Source organism: Zea mays, chromosome 2 (assembly GCF_902167145.1).
Source record: "Zea mays cultivar B73 chromosome 2, Zm-B73-REFERENCE-NAM-5.0, whole genome shotgun sequence".
Taxonomy (NCBI): domain Eukaryota; kingdom Viridiplantae; phylum Streptophyta; class Magnoliopsida; order Poales; family Poaceae; genus Zea; species Zea mays.
The window spans coordinates 215,828,773-215,849,803 of record NC_050097.1 but is presented as its reverse complement, the minus strand read 5'-3'; the positions used below and the strand labels follow the sequence as shown (position 1 = coordinate 215,849,803).

The 21,031-nt window shown below is 43.2% G+C and overlaps 3 protein-coding genes across 3 annotated transcripts; 2 read left to right on the top strand and 1 right to left on the bottom strand.

Moving 5' to 3' along the window:
- The first annotated feature begins 1,119 nt into the window (after nt 1-1,119).
- On the top strand, nt 1,120-7,064 carry LOC100191985 (uncharacterized). The gene is made up of 4 exons (NM_001137409.1): nt 1,120-1,224; nt 2,983-4,080; nt 4,273-4,442; nt 6,058-7,064. The coding sequence occupies exons 2-4, from the start codon at nt 3,006-3,008 to the stop codon at nt 6,724-6,726; spliced, it is 1,914 nt and encodes a 637-aa protein (NP_001130881.1). The 5' UTR covers nt 1,120-1,224; nt 2,983-3,005; the 3' UTR covers nt 6,727-7,064.
- A 750-nt stretch (nt 7,065-7,814) lies between these two features.
- LOC100382594 (Eukaryotic aspartyl protease family protein) lies at nt 7,815-17,205 on the top strand. The gene is made up of 12 exons (NM_001175324.1): nt 7,815-8,117; nt 8,230-8,350; nt 11,019-11,446; nt 11,532-11,688; nt 12,792-12,874; nt 12,980-13,076; nt 13,193-13,265; nt 14,773-14,958; nt 15,788-15,909; nt 16,215-16,316; nt 16,403-16,500; nt 16,869-17,205. The coding sequence occupies exons 1-12, from the start codon at nt 7,861-7,863 to the stop codon at nt 17,038-17,040; spliced, it is 1,896 nt and encodes a 631-aa protein (NP_001168795.1). The 5' UTR covers nt 7,815-7,860; the 3' UTR covers nt 17,041-17,205.
- Nucleotides 17,206-17,519: 314 nt separating this feature from the next.
- Nucleotides 17,520-18,251, bottom strand: LOC100281029 (GIR1). Its single transcript, NM_001157059.1, has 2 exons — nt 18,026-18,251; nt 17,520-17,929 (listed from the first exon to the last, which is right to left on the bottom strand). Exons 1-2 carry the CDS (start codon nt 18,105-18,107, stop codon nt 17,721-17,723), a joined length of 291 nt encoding a protein of 96 aa, NP_001150531.1. The 5' UTR covers nt 18,108-18,251; the 3' UTR covers nt 17,520-17,720.
- Nucleotides 18,252-21,031: the final 2,780 nt, after the last annotated feature.

Below are 21,031 nucleotides of genomic sequence, written 5' to 3'. Positions count from 1 at the left end.
TGAAGAATACACTTCACAATCACAAAGTGATATTTTTTGAGATCGGATTGAAATCTAGCACATATACAAACAAAAAGCATAATATACAGTCTACTTGCACAAAGATAAAATAAGGATCCTATCATAGACTGGCTTTGGAGAAAAAAACTATGGTTTAAATTTGTATTTGCACATAATTTTAGTTCTTTTACAATTTAAATATAGAAAATAGAGAGAGGTGAATGAAATATAAGCAGTAAAAACTCGAACTTTATTATAGGTCGTAGTAGATAGTAGAGCAGAGAAGTGAAGGGAAAGGGGAACGGCCCAGCCCAACACACGTGGTTAGCGAAACTGGGTAACAACCGGCCCTGGACTCCAATCCAAACCAACCCGATTCCCCCAGTCGCCGGTCAAGCCCATCTGCAGATCCCGCCCCAATCGAGTGATCGACCAACGCCGTCCCTTATCGTCGAGTTTCGACCTCTCGGTTAGGGATGAAAACGGACGGAAACGGACGGAAAAACCCCTCTCCTGTTTCCGTATCCGCATTTTATCATCGGAAATGGGATCGGGTCCGGAATAGTCGGGAACGGAAACGGGAGCGGGATAAACGGAATTGCGAAAACGAACGGAAACGGAAATACTAACGGAAACTCATAATTTAATACAAATAGAAATGTTATTGATGTTTGACTAGTGATTGATTGGCAGAACAATAATATAAAACAAATAGATATAGAGAGACAACATTCTATTGTTGTTTGGTTGCTAAATGTGTACATTTAACTACATCCGATGTTATTTAAGACTTTAGATCACTTGTTATTTGAAAAGAGTCGGTGGTTAAAATGGCCAATTGTGCTATAATTTGTCACCTAAATACATGAGGATTTAGTTTATATACTAATGCATATTAGGCTCGTCCCATATTTGTCAAATACGGAATAAATACGGGTTCAATCCGGAAAAAAACGGGATCCCGCAAAAACGGACGGAATAAGCCCTCTCCCGTTTCCGTCCCGTTTCCATAAATACAGAAACGGTCGGGTCAAATATAGAAAACGGTACGGGTCGGGACGGGATTTTTTCCGTCCGTTTTCAACCCTACTCTCGGTACCGGCTAAACCCTAGCGGCGTCACGTGTGCGACGGCCACCGGTGGGCGGTGGAGGGTTAGGCGCGCAACCGGCGAAGGGATTCAGCGGTCCCCTTCCCCCGTCCGAGGCGCGGCGGCGCCCTGCAGGTACCTCAACCTCTTCTCTCCATCCATCTCTGCCCTGTGCACTCCTCGCGTGAGGCAGCATGTCCGCAGCTGCTCTGTCTCCCGTCCTCTCGTTCTCACGCAGTAGAAGATGTCTCTCTCCCTCTTCTCTGACGTCGCTGGCATGCCCTTCTCCTTCCCTGCCTGTGTTATGTTTTTGCCTCTCACTCTATTTTACAGTTTAGACCCAATCCCTGATGATTTCCATTAAATTTTGCTGTGCCGAGTTGTCTTTTCTTCCTGCAAAGTTTGAGTCTTTGGTTGCAAATCTCCTATTTTCTTGCTCAACGTATTGACACACACCTTCCCGCATATTTTCGTGAAAAGGACCAGTTCTGAACTGGTATACTATTTGTATACTGGGTACTCAGACTGCTGATGAGGTGATTTGTGAATGTTTAATCGTTGAGGATTAAATAGGTTGTGATAGTTTTTTTTTGCCATTTTCTGGATGGATGATATGTTTCAAAACATGTACTATAAAAATTAGAAATCCAGTGACTAGGGTGATTGTGAGGCTGATTTCGTGTGATCAATAAAAGGTGGGTTGACTGATCACAAAATTGCCTGTTTCTGATTTGCTTTGTTATTGGATAATAATATCGTTTAACTCAACCGAACCCAAAATCAATACTGGATCAGTCAAATCTGGCTGTTTTGAACAATCAGCCTGGCAGCACTAAAAAAACTTAGGCGCAAAACATTCTGAATTTCAAATGTACTACATCATAAAGGACAAAAAACATAGTCAGCATCTACTAGCAAATATTATTTTTTTTGTTTTTAGCATTAGCAGTGGATGAAAAATTAGCTGGCCAGTGAAACACAGTTTTCTTGGGCCATGTTTGTTTCTGGTTCACATGGGGATTTTTTCGATTCTTGATCATGCTAGTTCAAAGTTCTGAAGTGGCGGCCAGAAGAATAAAAAAGAATCGAAGTGTTATGGTCGCTAGATCGGTGAAGGATTGGAGATGGGTATCGATGGGTAGGAATGTCGGCCGGGGGCCTCTGCCCACGGTCGAGCAAGAGGAGGGTTTCTCCCCTCTAATTCTTGCCTACTTCATTTCTCGTCCATTGATTACATAAATAGGCTGGCTGGCCGCCTTTGTCTAGCTAGAGATCCTTATCTGCTTAAAACTCTCCTAAAAACACTCAACAAACTAACTGATAACCTTCCTAGATAATCTCAACTAATCTCCTAAATAATCTCAACTAATCTTCTAATCTTATCTCTAACTATCCTTATCTAATCCCCCTTTGAGGGCCCATGGCTGTTGCTGCCGCAGCCCCTTCGTGGGCCTCCTTAGGCCCTGACACGAAGCTTTTGGTGGATTCTCATTTTTTCAGTGGGAATTCAATTATAAGTGGAAAAAACAGGGCCTTGGTGTGAAGGGGTTTTATAGATTATACATGCTAGTTTGTAAGGTTGGTCTTATTTTCATTCAATGTCAAACTGAAAAATTCAGGAAACACACCAGTGTATTTGTGTGAATTCTATCTTTGTTGATTGCATTTACATCACTTAGAGAGTTATCACTTTTTATCCAGTGAATTAACAAAGAACTATGTTTTCCTCCAACAAGAAGGTAAACAGGGTTCATTGTTCTGCTCTGGTTAGCTTTATAGGTTTAACATTGTTTTGTATTTGATATTTTTGCTTGCTGTGTCTTGGAAACAACCTGTACTTGTTCTCTTTCATTTCCTGTTCTTCAACTGACAGTGTATTATTCTGTGTACCAGATTATTATTGGTTTTGTTGCAAAATGGATACAGAAGCGACTTTAAACAAGTCTGGTGGTTCTGAATCTGTAATGTCATTACTGGAACAGCTTGCTGAAGTATTTGGAAACTTGAAATCCCACACCGAAGCATTTCTGCAATTGCAGAATGGTATGCAATGGGAAGATATCAAAGGGCATTTCCTCAGCCTTGATAAGTCGTATGGAAGCAAGTTTGATGAATTGGTAGAGAAGCAGAAGGCATTAGAAGAAAAGAAAGCTGAAGCTTGTAGGTTGATTGCAGAGAAAGAGGCTGATATTTCTATAAAAGAGCGTGCCTCCCTGAATCAGCTTCAGGAGCTAAGGGATGCTGCTGTCTCTTCTCTAGCAGAGGTTCGGCAAAAATATAAGGTGGAGCTTGCTGAGATACTCGATACCAGTGAAAGCAAATACAAAAAGGTAAGCACCTCAATCAATGACAGCAATGCATCTCTTGCTTCAGAGGAGAATACCCTTGCTACTGGGTCAGGCGAGGCATCTGAAGCTTCACCTGTTGAGACTAAGCCGCGTTCTGTATTGAAGCAACTGTGCGAGCAGATGGACACCAAAGGCCTTTTAAAATTTCTTTCAGTAAATTGTAGAAAACTTGCTACTGCTAGCCTTCGTGCTGAACTTTCTGTTGCACTAAAATGTGCAACTGACCCTGCCCGCTTAGTACTTAATTCTCTGGAGGGTTTCTTCCCACCAGAACAAACAAATTCACCTGGGAGTGAACATAACGGCCTTCAGGTCCAGCGCAAGAGCTGCATTGTTTTAATGGATGCTATAGCACCTGCACTAGGGACGAAGGAGCCTGGTGGCAACGACCCTTGGAGCTCTGAAATTAAAGAGCAAGCCAAGGCAATTGCCGAAGAGTGGAAGAGTAAGTTAGCTGAGGTTGACCTGGATGCTTCTAATGGTTATTCATTGGAGGCACAGGCTTTTCTGCAGCTTCTTACAACTTTTAATGTTGATTCGGTGCTTGACGAAGATGAACTATGCAAGATCGTAGTTGCTGTCTCTCGTCGCAAGCAGACTGCTGTGTCCTGTCGCTCTCTTGGTCTTAATGAAAAAATACCAGGTTGGTATCCACCCAGAATGCCACAAGGCATTCTATCCCTTCATTTGTCAGGCTGTTGCTGTTCATCGTAACTAAGCCTCCAAACCATCTAGGGAACTAAAACTTCCTTCCTTACTGTTCTGTTCAAGTGCCAAGCGTTGTCTGCATGAAATTAGTGTTTTAAGTGTTTCTATTAACATTTTATGTTTCTAGGTATCATTGAGGAGTTGGTTAAGAGGCACAGGCAAATTGATGCAGTTCATTTCATACAAGCTTTCGGGCTTTCAGAGACATTCCCCCCTGCACCACTGCTGAAGACCTATATTGAGGAGTTTAAGGATACAATTGAAAATAATGGGGATGCAACTGTGTCCCTGTTAAAGGTTTGTTTATTTTCTCATTTTTTGTGATTTTAACGAGACTGTCTAGTGTCATCATAGTTTGTTGGTTGATATTGCTTCACTGACAGAACTATTTCGTTCTCTAGTATACTGTAAAATAAAGCTTTATTTTTATGAAGTTATTTTTTATTTCATTTTTTGTTCTTAATGGGGTATGAAAATTTGAAGCAGAACTAATTTAAATTTTAACCTTTTTTGTGTATAATGTGTTTTTTATTCAGTATCTAACGTGGACTAGTTTTTTACGAAACAAAAATGGGAAAAGGTCCTATCTAAGGTATGAGTGTTAATTGGATATGAGTTCCTCAGCCTATCAACTTGTAGAAGGGAACAAAATCTGGTTAATACCATTATGGCAAGTGGAGCCAGACCAGGGGCGCACGCTGCACTGTAGCGTGTAAACATCTTATGAACAGCAAACAGTGTCCTGTGAGCAGTGGCAGATAGATTATATTGGTTTAGTTTCTTAGGAAGAAAGATATAAGTTAGATTGATTTGGTTAGGATAAGGAAAGAGATAAGTTAGGGTCTGTTTGGTTACTTTAGTCCAGGGACAAAAGTTCAGTCGAGGGACTAAAGTTTAGTCTCTACCCTGTTTGGTTAAAGAGACAAAAAGTATTCAGAACACAGTAAATGACTCATAAGAAGACTAAAATGCCCCTTAACATTCTTCCGCCATTAGTGCAGTTGAAATAAATGAGGGGCAAAAGGTGGAATTAATATGGTCTAGTCCCTTCAAGTCACCCCTTGGAGGACTAAAGCAGTTTAGTCCCAGTTTTAGTCCCCACTGTTTGGCTATTTAGGAACTAAATGAGACTAAAATGGTGGGACTAATCTTTAGTCCCTTAAACTAAACGGGGCCTTAGATTGATTTGGTAAGGACATTTCCTTATGGGTCAAGTAGGCCTCTCTATTTAAGGAGAGGAGATATATCAATCTAATCAAGCAAGAATTTAGAAGTTTGACAAGGCCCATGGCCAGCCCCCTTGCGCTCCCTCAACCTTAGCCAGTGTTATTAAAACTACAAACTACGTTTAAACGTCAAAACTCTAATTAGAGGTTGAAACCACGTTTTAGCGTTTTGGCGTTCTAAACTGTAAAACGCAGTGTTTTATGCATTTTAGACTATTAGCTACTTTTGAGCCCAGTCTATTAGTTACTTTTGGGGTTCAATCCAACTCTTGGGTGAAGTTTTGGTAAGCCAGTAACATCTCTGTTTTGGTATTTAACTTCATATTATTGTCTGAAATTATGATGTATTGGTATTTTTCCTATGTTGTTTAAAACTACGTTTAAACAAAGTTTAAACGTTTAAAAGTCAAAATTTCACCCATGAGCGTTCCAACGTTTTATCGTTTTAATAACCTTGACCTTAGCTTCCCCATAACATCTAGTATCGGAGATCTTAGGTTCCGACGCACAACAGATTGCCGTCCTCTCGCGGCTGTCCACCATGGAGAGCTATCAGATGTCCTCATCAGCTGATGCGAATTAAGTCCTTTTTTGTGCTCCGATTTCTAATTCTTTTTTGTTTGACTTCTATTGTTGTTATATTATAACTTTACATGTTTGTCTTATGACTCGAATCCAATTTTCAGGACGACCCAAAATCTAGGGAGCTACTCACTTTGAGGGCTGTGATAAAGTGTATCGAGGAGTACAAGCTTCAGAAGGAGTATTCACTTGGACCTCTCCAAAAGCGTGTTTCTGAGCTAAAGCCTAAGGGTGAGAAAAGGCCATCAACTGATGCTGGTGGGCGTACTTATGCAAAGAAGCCTCGAGGCCCTGGCATTTCATTTACCAGGAGACCTGGCGGTTCCATTGGTTCAGCTGCTCGCAGGCCTCCATTTCCGGGCTATAGCTGGCAGCGTGCTCCTGCGCCAATGCCTTCCCATGGTCCTGCACCAATGCCCTCCCGTGCCCCTCTTCCTGATGGATATGGAGCTGCTGACCGGTACCATTACACGCCACCAGCCCCAGCATATGATGCAGGCGCATTTTCTTCTTACGGTGAGCCGTTCAGCACCCCAAAACCATTCCAGTATGCCCCAGGGTCAGTGGCAGCATCGTACAACTCGAGTCCCTATAAAATCGCGTATGGTGGCCCGGGAGCGCCAGCTGCAAGCGCATATGCAGGTTATTCCGGTGGGGCCCAAGCACCAGCTGCAAGCGCCTATACAGGTTATTCCGGCGGGTCCGGTCCGGCAGCTTCTAGCAGCTATGCAAACTATCTGGGATCCGTCTATTGCCCTCCCCAGCAACCATAGATTCGCTTCATCTCTCTCAGAAATGTTGTGCTGGTTATAAGGTGTGTTGTGCTGGTGATAAGGTGTAACTTTACTCTCTTTTCTTTTTGACTCATCCACAGCACTGGGTTTTGGGTTTTGGAGGTGTAACTGATGTAGTCCAGTTTCTTTGGAAGCTGTGTGAGGCGCCGGTCAAAATATGAGTGTTCTCATGTGCACTCGTATTTACCTTTAGCTGTGCTTATTCCTTAGGATGTTTATATCTTTCTGTCAACAAGTCTGTCTTATGTAGGAAAGTCTGTCCCATGTACTCCAGGAACATGTAACTTTTTTACTTGCTAATGTTGTGATTGAGCTGGAAAAGCCAAAAAGTGTCAAACTTGCGAAGCTTGCGCATCTGACGATCTTAAGCAAATAATATTCTCTACTTTCAGTTGACATGGCTTGTACAGTTGTACTTGCAGGTCTGGCATAACTTGTGTTCATAAATTTTGCTGAAACAGTGATGTAGCCTTGGAGAGGCCATCAAGGCGGCTCCGGCTCTACCTTTCCGTGCTGTCAGTGTCAGTTCGTGAGATCGCGATCGTCTTGTTCTTGTCAACGCCCGTCCCTCGGCCTCTCCAGTCTCCACTCCTGTGCAGCGACTGGGAATAAAACAAGACGAGACCCACTGACCCAGCTTACCCGCCCTATTCAGTGACAGTCATAAGCGGCAGTGTAGTTGTGTCTGAATTAAAGGGATTAAATCTATTTCTATTTAATTTTAACAACATCATTTTTTTGAAGAAATTTTATTTTTCTAAGAAAATTTTAGTTTAATTTCTTTAAAAAATAGAAATAAAGTTGTTAAATTGGCCCTAAAGAGATTTAATCCATTTCATTCCCCTTTGATACAGACGCAAGCGGACGAGGCCTAATCAGGTCGACGTGAGGCGATCCGCAACGGCAACCGTAAGCAAAATGGTGCTACATCCGACGTGCCGGACGGGGTGCGACGCGCCGTGAATTACCGAATTACCCCTCTATCCGCCTCCCCCCTGGCCCCCTCTTCTAACAAGTCGTCGCCTCGGCCCGGCTTCGCCCCCCTCGGCGCGACGACCTCTCCCCCAGGAGAGCCTACCCCCTCCCTCATTCCCCGCGCGACGAGGCCGCTTAATGGCGGGTCGCGGCCGGCCTCGGCCGGGCTCGCACCAGGCTCTCGTCGTCGCCGCCGTCATCCTACTCCTGGCCGCCGCGTCCGGGGCCGGCGCTGGATCCCCCGATCGGCCCGCGCCGGGGCCGCCGCTGTTCCTCCCGCTCACGCGCTCGTACCCCAACGCCAGCCGGCTCGCCGCCTCGCTGCGGCGCGGCCTCGGCGACGGGGTCCACCCCAACGCGCGCATGCGCCTCCACGACGATCTCCTCACCAACGGGTCGGTAAAATTCGTTCCTATATATGCTGTTGTTTCCCCCCCATTTTTTTGTTTTTGTTTTCTCTGTTGGATCTGAGGCGTGAGGCTGGCGCGTGTCGTCGTGTTGGTTCAGGTACTACACGACGAGGCTGTACATCGGGACGCCCCCGCAGGAGTTCGCGCTGATCGTTGACTCCGGGAGCACCGTCACCTACGTGCCCTGCTCCTCCTGCGAGCAGTGTGGCAACCACCAGGTGGGACTGTACTCTTTTGCTTCTCCGCTCATTTACCAGCTAGGCACTTGTGAGATGATTTTGTTGATTTGGATGATAGCACGCATGCTATAGCCTATGTGAACCAACCCAAGTTGCGTAGCTGGACTAATGAACTTAGCTAATTTATGGCATGTAAATTACATGGGTTCCTGAAACTGCTTGGTATATATGAACTCTTACTTTTCAGAAGATTCAAATTTTCATTTGCAGGTAGATTAGGGAGTTCCAGTTTAGTCATGGGTTGTTGATAAATTTTCTTAGTGTCGACCGACGACATGGCTTCGACCTGTGGGCCACAATTTATTTGCTTTTCTAAATGGTCATAGTCTATTGTCCACACTTCTCTATGTGTACCATGGCAATCTTGGCCACAACCCATGACATTGGATTGTCAACCATTAACCTTGTTTTTGTCGTCGCCAATTGTTAGGGCCTGTTTGGAAGCACCTAGTTTTCAAGAAACTGGTTTATGAAAACTGGAGTGGTTCCAAACATACTAGTTTATGCGCCAGTTTATAGAAACCGGATTCTCAGTTTCTTAAAACCAAGAAGCTGGCATCCCCTAGTTAAAACCAGTTTTTGTGCATTTAATTACGCCACGCCCTTGTCGATTTCACGGAATTTACATCTATTGCCACCGCTTTTTGAAATAGAGGAAGGGTAGGCTAGTCATTGTGTATCCAAAAAATTAGAAACTGGTTTCTAAACACCATCACCCAGTTTTTTTTTATATAAACTGGTTTCTAAAAACCGGAGATAGAAACCAATTTCTTAAAAACTGTGGTGCTTCCAAACAAGCCCTTAGCCAACAACATAACTTTCTCGCAATGTTAGTGTGTCCCACGTATACTGCCATCAAATTACAGGTGTTTGGTTTGGTTGTACTTGTGTAACCTTTTTCGTCCGTTAACACTGCTTCTCTACTCAAGGTTTAGTATTGCTTCACCATACCGAAATTTGGTACTCGCTCCGGTCATAAAAACATGTTTTTGAGGACATGATTTGCTCAAACCTTAAAAACTACAAGCACCAATAACTACTAACTTATTTAGTTTGGAGATCTGCAAGTTAGCTGTGTAGTTTTGTATTCAAAATACTTGCACATTCTCTTCAGTTTGAAGGATTTTAAGAATGCATACCAGAAGAAATTAGTGGCCAAAGGTACACATTGAAGACTACCAAAGTCAAATATGCAAAGTATTTTTGATCGGAGGGAGTAGATGCTACTGTTTAGTCATTATCCATTTCAAAAATAAATCTCTGTACAATGAAAAATATACTGAGACCTTTTTTTTCTCGAACGCTCAGGAGAACTGCGACCCATTATATATTAAGCAGAGAAAAAAAAGGTCTAAAGTACATGTCCGGATTCTTTGCATTGTCTTTTGAATGATTATCCATGAGGTAGTTTTGTATTTTAAAGTACTTTGCGAGCATTCCATTAGTGTGTGATATCATATTATATCAAGTATCATATATTGCTGAAAGCGAATTTAAAACAAAAACTAAAGACAAAACATTCATTGGTCAGGGCTTTATGATCTTATGTCATGACATCACCACACATCATCATATTTTAAATGTAAAAAAATTCAGAAGGTAATATATCTTAACATTTGAACAAATTGAGGTGCCCTGCATTGATATTGCTAGCGCACAATTTAGTTTTGATGAACTGAAGGCCCTTCTTAGATGCTAGATTATTGAGTGAAATTCACCATGCGCACCTAAACGTTTCCCATATTCCCATCTTGGTCCGTGAACTAAAGTGATCATTTGGTTTCTTCAACAATTTAGGTGGTTTATTCGAAGTGATTGAACCTGAATTCATACTTCGAATGAACAACGTGAAAAGTTGAAGGACCCATATGAGAATACGGGAAAAGTTTAGGGACCATGGTGCATTTCACTCTATATTATTCTTTTGCAGCTTTCTCAAATGATCTTCATGCAACTTTGCAAATGCATTTATGGCTCGGGATCCATCTCAATGTCATCATTGTTTTGCCACCATCGTTACTTAGGCCCCATTTGGCACAGCTCCACCATTGGCTCCTGGAGCTGTTTGGAGCCGTTTGTGCCAAACGGGGTAAAACAAAACAGCTTCACCCATGGAGCCCCTTAAAACATGCTGAGACAAAGGAGGTGTGGGATGGCTTTACCCGGCTCCACCTCGCTCTAGTGGCCCTGTGTGTGATCTCCACATGTGGAGCTGTTTCGCCAATCAGTTCACGAAAAACAGCTCCAGCTCCATTGCTAGAGCTGCTCATGGGACCGAAGCAAAAAAAAAGGCTTCACTAGTGAAGTGGAGCTGTGCCAAACATTGTCTTAGTGGATCTTGGTGTTGTTTCTTCATTGAATGGATCACTCACCTCATTGATGAGGCATGCGAGTACTGTATTTGAAATGATCTTATATTTTACACTGTAATGTCCAAAGGGTTGAAGATCATATGAGTACCTTGATGTATATAATAATTTGAAATAGAAAATGTGTGTGACTGTGTTAATCATGCCATCAATACGAAACAATATTTTATTTGTCTTGGAGATTGCTGTTATTGCTGGTCTCTGCTTGTGTGCAGATATTCAGTTGCCTAGAAATTAATTCATTTGCAGTAAGATAATCTGAAATTTGGTTGATGTAGGATCCACGATTTCAACCTGACCTCTCCAGTTCATATTCACCAGTAAAATGCAACGTTGATTGTACTTGTGACAGTGACAAAAAACAGTGCACTTATGAAAGGCAGTATGCTGAAATGAGCTCCAGCAGTGGGGTGCTTGGTGAGGACATAGTGTCTTTTGGCAGAGAGAGTGAACTTAAGCCACAGCATGCTATTTTTGGCTGTGAAAATTCTGAAACTGGAGATTTGTTCAGTCAGCATGCTGATGGTATAATGGGGCTGGGTCGTGGTCAACTTAGCATAATGGATCAGCTTGTTGAAAAGGGTGTCATAAGTGATTCGTTCTCATTGTGCTATGGTGGCATGGATATTGGTGGCGGTGCTATGGTACTCGGTGGAATGCTTGCTCCTCCAGACATGATTTTTTCAAACTCGGACCCTCTCCGCAGGTAATGTATAGTTTTCTATATGATAACCGATCCATGTTCTTTTTGTGGGACATGTTTCTATTAGCTAATCTTAGATTAACAACAGCCCATATTACAACATTGAGTTAAAAGAAATACATGTTGCTGGAAAGGCACTGCGGGTGGAATCAAGGATCTTCAACAGCAAACATGGGACTGTTTTGGATAGTGGGACCACATATGCTTATTTGCCAGAGCAAGCTTTTGTGGCTTTTAAAGAAGCTGTAAGCTATTTACACGTCCATTCCTTTCCTGTTGGATCTTTGTTCTTTTGCAGTTACTTTTCCTTCATGTGAAATCTATTTGCTTGGGATTCTATTTTTGCAATTTACCATGTAAAAAAGGTAGGGCGTATCTAGCTTCAGAAGGTATTATATTAATAGTTTTTATGGACCAAAACTGCACTAGTTCCATCTTTTTAACTTTTTTCCTTGCATAAAAGAATGTAAACATCTTAATGACTACTAGATAAGTGTACACTTCCCTAGATAGAACCCAACTTCTAGTTTGCACCATCTGCTTTTTTGCCTTGACACCTTTTCGTGTCCATTAGCTAATAACTGCATCTCTCCTTTTTCTCTACTCCCATGGCTGTAGCTTGACAAATGAACTTCTTGATTACAAGGACACCGTTGACTGGTGCACCTACACATAGTTTTTGTTTTGTTTGGTTTTGCATGTCATATACCCTAATAATAATATATTCTGATGCCCTTTTTGTATATATTTACTTTTCTCTCTTTATTTTCCCTTTTCATTGGTGGCTCTTGTTGGGTTTCAACTCTAGCCTACCCCAAGTCCCAACTTGCTTGGGACAAAAAGGCTTTGTTGTTGGTTTTTGCATGAGCTGAATGTCTTTGTCTTGGTCCTACTTTAACTATTTTTAGAAACACTACATACACATGGTAGTCCTTTGAACTTGCCCTGTGTCATCTAGAAGTTCTTCAGTCTTGAAATGCAGATATGGGGAGTTCAACTTGTTACTTGTGTCCAATTGAGATCCATATATGATATATCTCTTAATTGTTCCCTTGAAGTTTCAAATCTCCATAACTATCGGAACTTGTTACTTGTGTCCAATTGAGATCCATATATCTCTTAATTGTTCCCTTGCGAAAGGGCCTCTAGCCGAATTGGTTAGATGGTCTGAGTAGCACTCCTCAGGTCCTGGGTTTGACTCCCCGTGGGAGCGAATTTCAGGCCGTGGTTAAAAACATCTTGGGCAAAGTTTGAGGACCACCGGTGTACCTTTACTCTTAAAAAATGAACGAATGGTGGTTATGCTCCTGAAGAAATGTGTTTACTGATTTTATGTCTCAATTGATAGGTGACAAGCAAAGTACATTCTCTTAAGAAAATTCGTGGCCCTGATCCAAGTTATAAGGATATCTGCTTTGCAGGTGCTGGAAGGTGACTTCCGCACCATGATTAAAATTTGTTTCTCATTCTCGTTGTTCTTATAATATGCTCCATGATGCTTGTGAAGAAGTTAAATATCTATGGTCTCACTTCCAGGAACGTCTCAAAGCTGCATGAGGTATTTCCAGATGTTGACATGGTATTTGGAAATGGACAGAAGCTCTCACTCACACCTGAAAATTATTTATTCCGGGTAGGAGCATATCTATTTATCTATTTAAGCAATTGAGATAACGTTTGTTTAATTTGTCTATTGGTGATGTTTTCTCATGCTATGTACTTGTGTCTTTCCTACATTCTGAAATGAAGCACTCCAAAGTTGACGGGGCTTATTGCTTGGGTGTATTCCAAAATGGTAAAGATCCAACAACACTATTAGGAGGTTAGATACTCAACTTTCAGAGGACATGTAGCAAGTGTTATCATTTCTTTCCACTTCTTGCTGCCGCCATTTGCTTTACATCTATTACAATTTGCTGGGCTATTGGTCATCTTGAGTGTATATCTATTCTACAGCTCTTTACTATCATTCCTCAACACATGCTGGGCTATTTTTTTATGTCTACATAAAGTGCACAAGCTTACAGGCTTGTTCTTTAGAATTTGCAACCGATATTAGATTGCATCCATCTATGCAGCACTTTCGGATCTTGTCTCACATATTAAGTGTTATTACTTATTAGCATAAGCTGAGTGAAAATTATGATATCCAGTGTTACTCTGACCTGTCTATACACTTCACATAATTCAGTTTCTGAAAACTTTATTAGCTCATTGGCCTCGAAGAAACATTTAGCATGTTGCGTCCTTATATATGATCTAATATGTATTTTGTCAGCTTGATTTTTCTCAACTTTATGAAGTGAATAACTAATTAAAATTATAAATCTGAGCACTGCATTTAATTGTCAGTATTTGCTTATTTCTTCAGAGCAGCATCTCTTGGCCTTACTCATTCAATCCAATAGTTTACAGCACACTTACAAAAGCACGATTGTAGCACAAAACCTGACTGACATAGATTCACAAGCTTAGTCTTCGTTACGAAATGCATAAACACCTTTTTTTTGTTAAAGGAAGCAAGCAAGCTAGTATTGTTTGTTTATTTTTTCTTTATTTCACAAAACTTGGCAGATTTAGTTTTCTATATATTTTTGTTTTGTTTATGTATTCATAAGAACTTGAGCCTACAGAAGTATCTTTCTCGATAATGGTAGTCGTGGTTGAAAACTAAAACAAAAACCCTCTCTTCCATAACGGTGAAGAAAAGTGCTAGCTTGTTGTTACTATGTGCTATGAGGGTACAATTTCTTTTGGTTGTTATGAGGTCTGTTTATTTAAATATGTTTCCTTGGCTGTCACAGTTGTCTGAAGAGAAAAAAAATATCTCTGTATGCCACTGCAATTTTTTCCAGTACCATATTTACTATCGCAAATGTCTTGATTCTTTTGTCACTTGGATGCAATTGCTTACACTTCCATGCCATCGTCAATGCAATAGAAGGGTTAAAAAAATGCATGTCCTAATCTCTTTTATGCTACTGACGATGGACTGTAAGGGTAAGAAATTACATCGGAGTGGCATCGAATAGATTAGGACATTTGCGATGGCAAATAAGGTACTAGGCAAAATTGCAGTGGCATACAAAGATTGCCCCTTGTCGGAATGATAGGTCCTTGATTCATTCAAATTTCAAAGGTTTTAGTAAAGCAGTCTGTGCATATTACATGATCATGACAGCATTTCATTAACTTTCTGCCTTGATCATAGTAGTATGCAGAAGCAGCTCCCAATTGATTGGGTCATAGGGGCGATGATTTAATTCTCGGGCTTATGCATTTGGAAACTTTGCGATTTTGAGTAGGTAAAATAATGACCTTAATGGCAGGTATCATTGTTCGTAATACACTTGTGACCTATGACCGTCACAATGAAAAGATTGGGTTCTGGAAAACTAACTGTTCAGAGTTGTGGGAGAGGTTACATATCGGTGACACTCCTTCACCAGCCCCTTCAAGTGATACAAGTTCAGAACATGATATGTCGCCTGCTCCTGCCCCTAGTAATTTGCCAGGTTTGTTTTTTAATTTTTCTCTGTTAATTTCACATGTATTATATGATAAATGATGAAACATGGATATTAAATATTTTCAGTTCTAATTATTAGGTAAGGTAAGCATCATTTTCTTTATATCTGCTTTGTCAGCAACTCTTTTGGTGCTTATATGAATATGAAGCTTGATAGGGCTTAAGCTTTTATATAAAGCGAGGCAGACAATGAGTCTGCTTCTCTGAAAGGTCCTTCAAGCAGTAGCAGCAACAACAACAAAGCCTTTTAGTCCCAAACAAGTTGGATACATAGGTTGAAGGTCCTTCAAGCAAAGTTAAAAAAAGGTCTTTCAAGCCGCAATTTGACCCATGTTTTACTCAATTTTGTTTACCTACTTAGATCTTTGAGTTTGAGGGCACACTCACCATTCTTTCTTGCCTGTACAATAATCATGTTCATATTTCACATGCCTAGTATTTTTGTTAATAACCAGTAAGATTACTGTAAGCTAAAGCAAGAATTAAATATTTTCGTAATTGGTGTTAATTTTCTTTTTGCAATGACAGGGCACTTTGTTTTTAGGAACAATTGGATCTATACCATTAAAAGATCCAAACTTTAGATATATACCATGGACCCCACATGTCATTGACTCATGTGGACCCACATGTAAGTGAGATAGTAATGGTATGGATCCAAAGTGGTGATCTTTTAATGGTATGGATCCAAATTTCCCTTGTTTTTATGTAGTTGAAATAAATATTATTGTTCTGGATAGGAGCAATGGACTGTCCCAATGCCCGGTTTACAGTACTGATATACATGATTATTGTACTTGTTGATCTGCTTGCAGAGTTTGATGTTGGTCTCATCACCGTTGATATGTCTATAAATGTTACTTACCCAAATTTGAAACCTCATCTCCATGAGCTGGCCGAGCTGATAGCTAAAGAGCTGGAGATTGACTCACGTCAGGTATAAGGATTAAAAGTATGCAACAACTTGGTGGTGCTAGTTATGCGAGCGATTCTTTTCAGTCACGAGTGAAGAAGATTTGTTTGTATTATATTTTCATTTACTTGAGCCTGCACTAAGACTGTCTTCGGTGGATCGTGTAAAATAGTGGACGTAGCGCTGTAGATGACACTATTTGACACTGAGTGAAGTTTGAAATAGGGGATGAGATTGGGGATCTGCTGGAGATGGCCTTATATCTTACTCTGAGCGGTTTTGATGTTTCTTCATGGTGATTTGGCTGAAGTTTCTATTTATTTTGACAGGTTAGAGTTATGAATATTACGAGCCAAGGAAATTCTACTCTGATTAGATGGGGTATTTTCCCAGCAGAATCCGATAATGCTATGTCCAACGCAACAGCAATGGTAGCATATATACTCTTGAACCTACTGTGTAACTATTTCAGAATCAGTTTGCTCACCTGTTAATTTATTCTATTGATTTATGGCAGGGTATCATATATCGGTTAACTCAGCATCATGTTCAGTTGCCTGAAAATCTTGGCAGTTATCAGTTGCTTGAGTGGAATGTGCAGCCTTTGCCGAGAAGGTGAGGAAATGCTTATGATAAGATGCACTGTTCATTCATATAATGTGTGATAGTGTCCACATTTTCTTTTCTGGGGCTTATCTTCATCCAGGCAATGTTTTTTCCTCTTTTTGGCGTTGCGTGTAGCTTCACCCATATCTATAACTGGCTAGGACAATACCTTTACACATATGCTTTCAAAAGATAAAAATGGTTACGAGGAAACACACCATAGTGTGTTTTATTTTCTCGTGTTCTGTTATATTTACATCCCTCTACCTCCAGCACCAAAAGAAAAGTTAATAACTTCAGTAACCATCAATCTCATTTGCTTGAATGGGTTTCAAGTGCTTCTAGTGAACTTAGCTTCCTTTTTTTTGTGTGTGCAGGTCATGGTTTCAAGAACATGTAGTCTCTATGCTGCTTGGGATTTTACTAGTAATTTTGGTCACTTTGTCAGCCTTTTTAGTAGTACTTGTTTGGAGAAAGAAATTTAGTGGTCAAGCAGCCTACAGACCTGTTGATTCAGTGGTCCCCGAGCAAGAACTCCAGCCACTATAATCCAAATTAAAGCTGTTTGACGGAACAACATATAGATGATTCTTTGGTAGAGATACCCTTGTGCGGGGGGGTTACGCATCACAGCGGCACGCATCTGCTGCTGGAGTAAGCCCTTCTTTGTATGTAACACAAGCTACAAGTTTACAGAAGAAGCACTGTATGATTACATGACTTCTCCATTCAAAACTTAGAGGTGTTCATAAACTGTCTAGTGATTCAGATCAAGAGCTCCTCTCTTGTGCTTACAGTAGAAGAAGGTTTTGTTCATGTAATGTAGATTAAGTAGGGGGTAGAGAAGAAACTAGGCACAGCCGCGGAACGAAATGGTGTAATATTTATTTTAGTGCCGAGGGTATTTGTCTTCAAAGCTTTTCAGGGCATGCTTGATTCTCTTGCCTACTATTTTTATTATTATTAAGGACGTTCTTGCTCATCCCTGTTCTCTTCGGCGGCTAGTGTTGAAGAGCCATCACATCCCAAAAGACAAGCACACAGATACAGTGCATTGGTTATTATTCTAGGTTATAGCACGTCCGAGGAGAAACACAGCACACAAGCACGGAAGGAACCGTCGCGACATTCCGACGCTCGGCGCGCTAAACTAGCAGTACAAGACTAGAAGCTGTGCAGGATCGCGAGCGAAATCCTGGGTCATCCTCCCTCCCTTAGAGCGGTAGGGCCTAGGGGCACTTGGGGCGCTGGTTCTTGGGGGACTTCATGTCCCTGTAGCAGGGGCACTCGTCCTTGCTGGCGTACGGCCCCGACGGCACGCAGCCCTGGCACTTGCCGCAGCACATCATGCACAGGCCCATGCACCGCCCGGCCTTCTTCAGCGAGCACCGGCTGCGGCACTTGCCGTCGCACACGCCGTCCGGCACCGCGCCGCCGTCTGCAATGCACACACAGGGTGTAGTCAAGTATTTACAGAAAGGAGAGAGGATCTCGCCCTGCAATGGTTCGGTAAGATTGGGAGGCGAAAAGTTACCTGCTGCCTCGGCGAGATGCTTGAACGAGGAGGCGGCAGCAACCAGGACGAGGAGCAGGAGAGCCACGGGGATCGCCTTCATCTTCAGAAGCTCTTGCTGTTCGCCTGTTCCTCCGAGCCGAGGAACCACTGGCTGGCTGGGCTGCCGAGGTGAAACTCCAATCGTGAGTGAAGTGGCGACGTTGCTGTAGCGCCTTCAGAGTTGAGGCGCTTTCGGTGTGAGTGTGAGTCACCATTAAAGTGCCGCAGCCGCAGGAATCTATCTGCAGCGACGGACGGCCCATGCACTGCGCAGTGGGTCCAGCGGAAGAAACAGGTCACGGACGTGAGCTGTCTCTGTCGGCATGTGCAGTGCAGCACCAGGGGGGCCTACTCCTACCTCATGTGCCGTTGCAACACCTTTTATTTCTTTTCTGTCCTCTACGGTCAGGGACCAGACCCAGCCAAAAAGTATCGGCAACAGGTACATATCTCTTTACCAATCTACAATCTAAGGGCTTGTTTGGGAGCAAGTGGAATGAAGGGTATTGATAGGACTATAATCCCTTGCTATCTAAAATTGAATAGTGGAGGATTATATGCCCTCCAATCTACTCTATTACCTTTACTCCCAAACAAACCCTAAAGTAAGGCAGGTAGCAATAAATGTTGCTGGATGTCCTATTCTAAATATACGATAATCCGTATAGAATTTACAGATAATCCGTCTAAATTGACGGAAAGGAGCGCAGCAGGGCGCCTGGGCTCAATCTATAGACCTGGCCCGATGGCATCGGGTTTTCAAGTCATGATGATGGTGCGATCTGCTGTTCTGGGCTACGGTGTCCAACTTTATATAGGCCGTCATCTAGGAATAGGATGCACAGGAAACTAACAATGGGCCTATCAGAGCTGCCATCCTGGGCCGGCTGCAACCCTGGCACACAAACGGTGCGCACCGCGTTTCGTAAAGTGTGAGCAACATGTTGTTCAGCCCATCTACAACTAGCAACCATTACACTGTTATTTTAGATTAGAATTTGGCCGAGAAATCTCTGCACAGTTTTCAATATGAACAAGGCTCACCACACGAGCAAACTGTTGCAAGCTTGCTGGTGCTTCTTGAGGCCTTCGCTTAACACTTTTTTCTTGGCGAGTTTAATCCGTCGTTTATAACCAATAATCATAAAGGATGATTTAGTGATCAGAAAATTGGAGATGATCCATAGAGAAAAAAATCCTTTAATATTTAATTTTAAATTGGAAGAAAATCTCTTCTGTACAATTAACTGGTCACCAAACCAGCCTGAAGAAATCGTCCGCAGCTACCTCCACCTTCATGGCTCACGACCTCACATGGCATGCGTCACCGACGATGGAGCACACGAGCAAACAAACAAACGATGCTACGGTATCGGCTACTCCCATCTCCTTTGCTGACTGGAACTAGAGCAAGACGACAACACCTGTTCGAACCGATTTCGGATTATTAAAAACCATTTTGTTGTCTCTAATTTTTAAACTTTAGATTCTGAAAAAAAACTAATAAATAAGTTTAGATCTTCATTTTTTAAATTCTCGTGTTATGTACTGCTGATTGGGTCACCAAAAAACTGAAAAAAAATAAGTATAATACGTTGTTGGTTTTTTTAAATATAATAAACAATAATCGGCGATGACAGAACGACCCCTCGTAGACAGCCTAACATGTTTACTACTACTACATCCCGCCTAGAGCCAGATTCTTACCAACAGATGCCGTTCGGTACCAACAGTATAAGAGAGGTATTGATGCCGCGCCCGACCGACGCCCCGCCAACGCCAAGCCGCAGGACAAAACGGCGCGGCGGCAGCCAACAGCGCAGCAGGTCAAAGCCTATCGCGCCCACGTCAGACGTCATCGTCGCGGCATCACACACACCACGAGAGGCCGGCCAGGGGACGGACCTGGGCCTGTCCGAGCACGTGGACGTGCCTGTCGCCGCGCCGGTACTCCTGTGCCGAGGGCCGACGAGGCCGCTTGCTTGCCCCGGAACCGCGTCGGCCGCGGCCCCTCGGCACGTGGTCCGTGTTACAAAATATTGTGTACAAAGTGATCAATCCCTATCTGACAGTTTTCTCCCAAGGGACACACGCCTTGGGAGACAGTGCATCCATTGTATATAAGAGATCCTATCTGCAATAAAGTAGAGAACTATCATTTGTCTCTCTCTGAACTCTCTTTGCCACTGAGTAGATTACAACACGTTATCAGCACGACTCGCTAGGACAGAGAGAAATTTTCTGTTGGAGGGAGGAAGAGTTTTGGCGAGAAACCACCGTTGCAAGAAAGTGTTCCGTGAACTGGTGCACACCGGCCGGAGTGACCGTGAGCGACCACTCAGCAGTGTCGAACTGCTCATCGCCGACAAGCGTGCAGACAAGGCCTATGGCGCCCGTATCAGACACCAGTATGCTTCCAGCGGTATGGTAACTGCAATCATCAGCCATGGAAAGGTACTACGTACGGTCCAATTCTCTTAACACAAGACAAAGTTAGAACTAGTCTGTTGCATCTACATGTAATGTGACAAGATGAATAAGTAAGATCACTGGGTGGCGTTGGCGGATCCGCGACGAGGCTGCAAGCCGGCGCCGCCAGTGCCAGACAGGGCTTGCGTCCGTCAGGGCCGTGCCCACGCAGTGGACGCCGGCAGCCCGCGTTGCTGCCGGGACTGCGTGACGCTGTGCCGCTGGGCAGCACTTGCGCTCGCGCTTCCAAACCGCGGTCTGCGCAAGGCTGCTGGGCCCGTGCGCCAGGACCACCGGCCTGGCCGCCGAGACCACGCCGTGGCCGAGGCCGGGTCCGCCACAGCCGAGCCGCCGGGGGCCTGCTCGCGCTCGCTGCCAGGGCCACTACGCAGGCGCCTCCTGGGGCCGTGCCCATGCACGCCAGGAACCACGCGCCCGCCGGCCGGTGCCGGGGGGCCGGGGCCCGCCGCGCCCGAGCCGCCGTGTGTAGCCGCGCCGGGCGGCCGTACCGCCGCT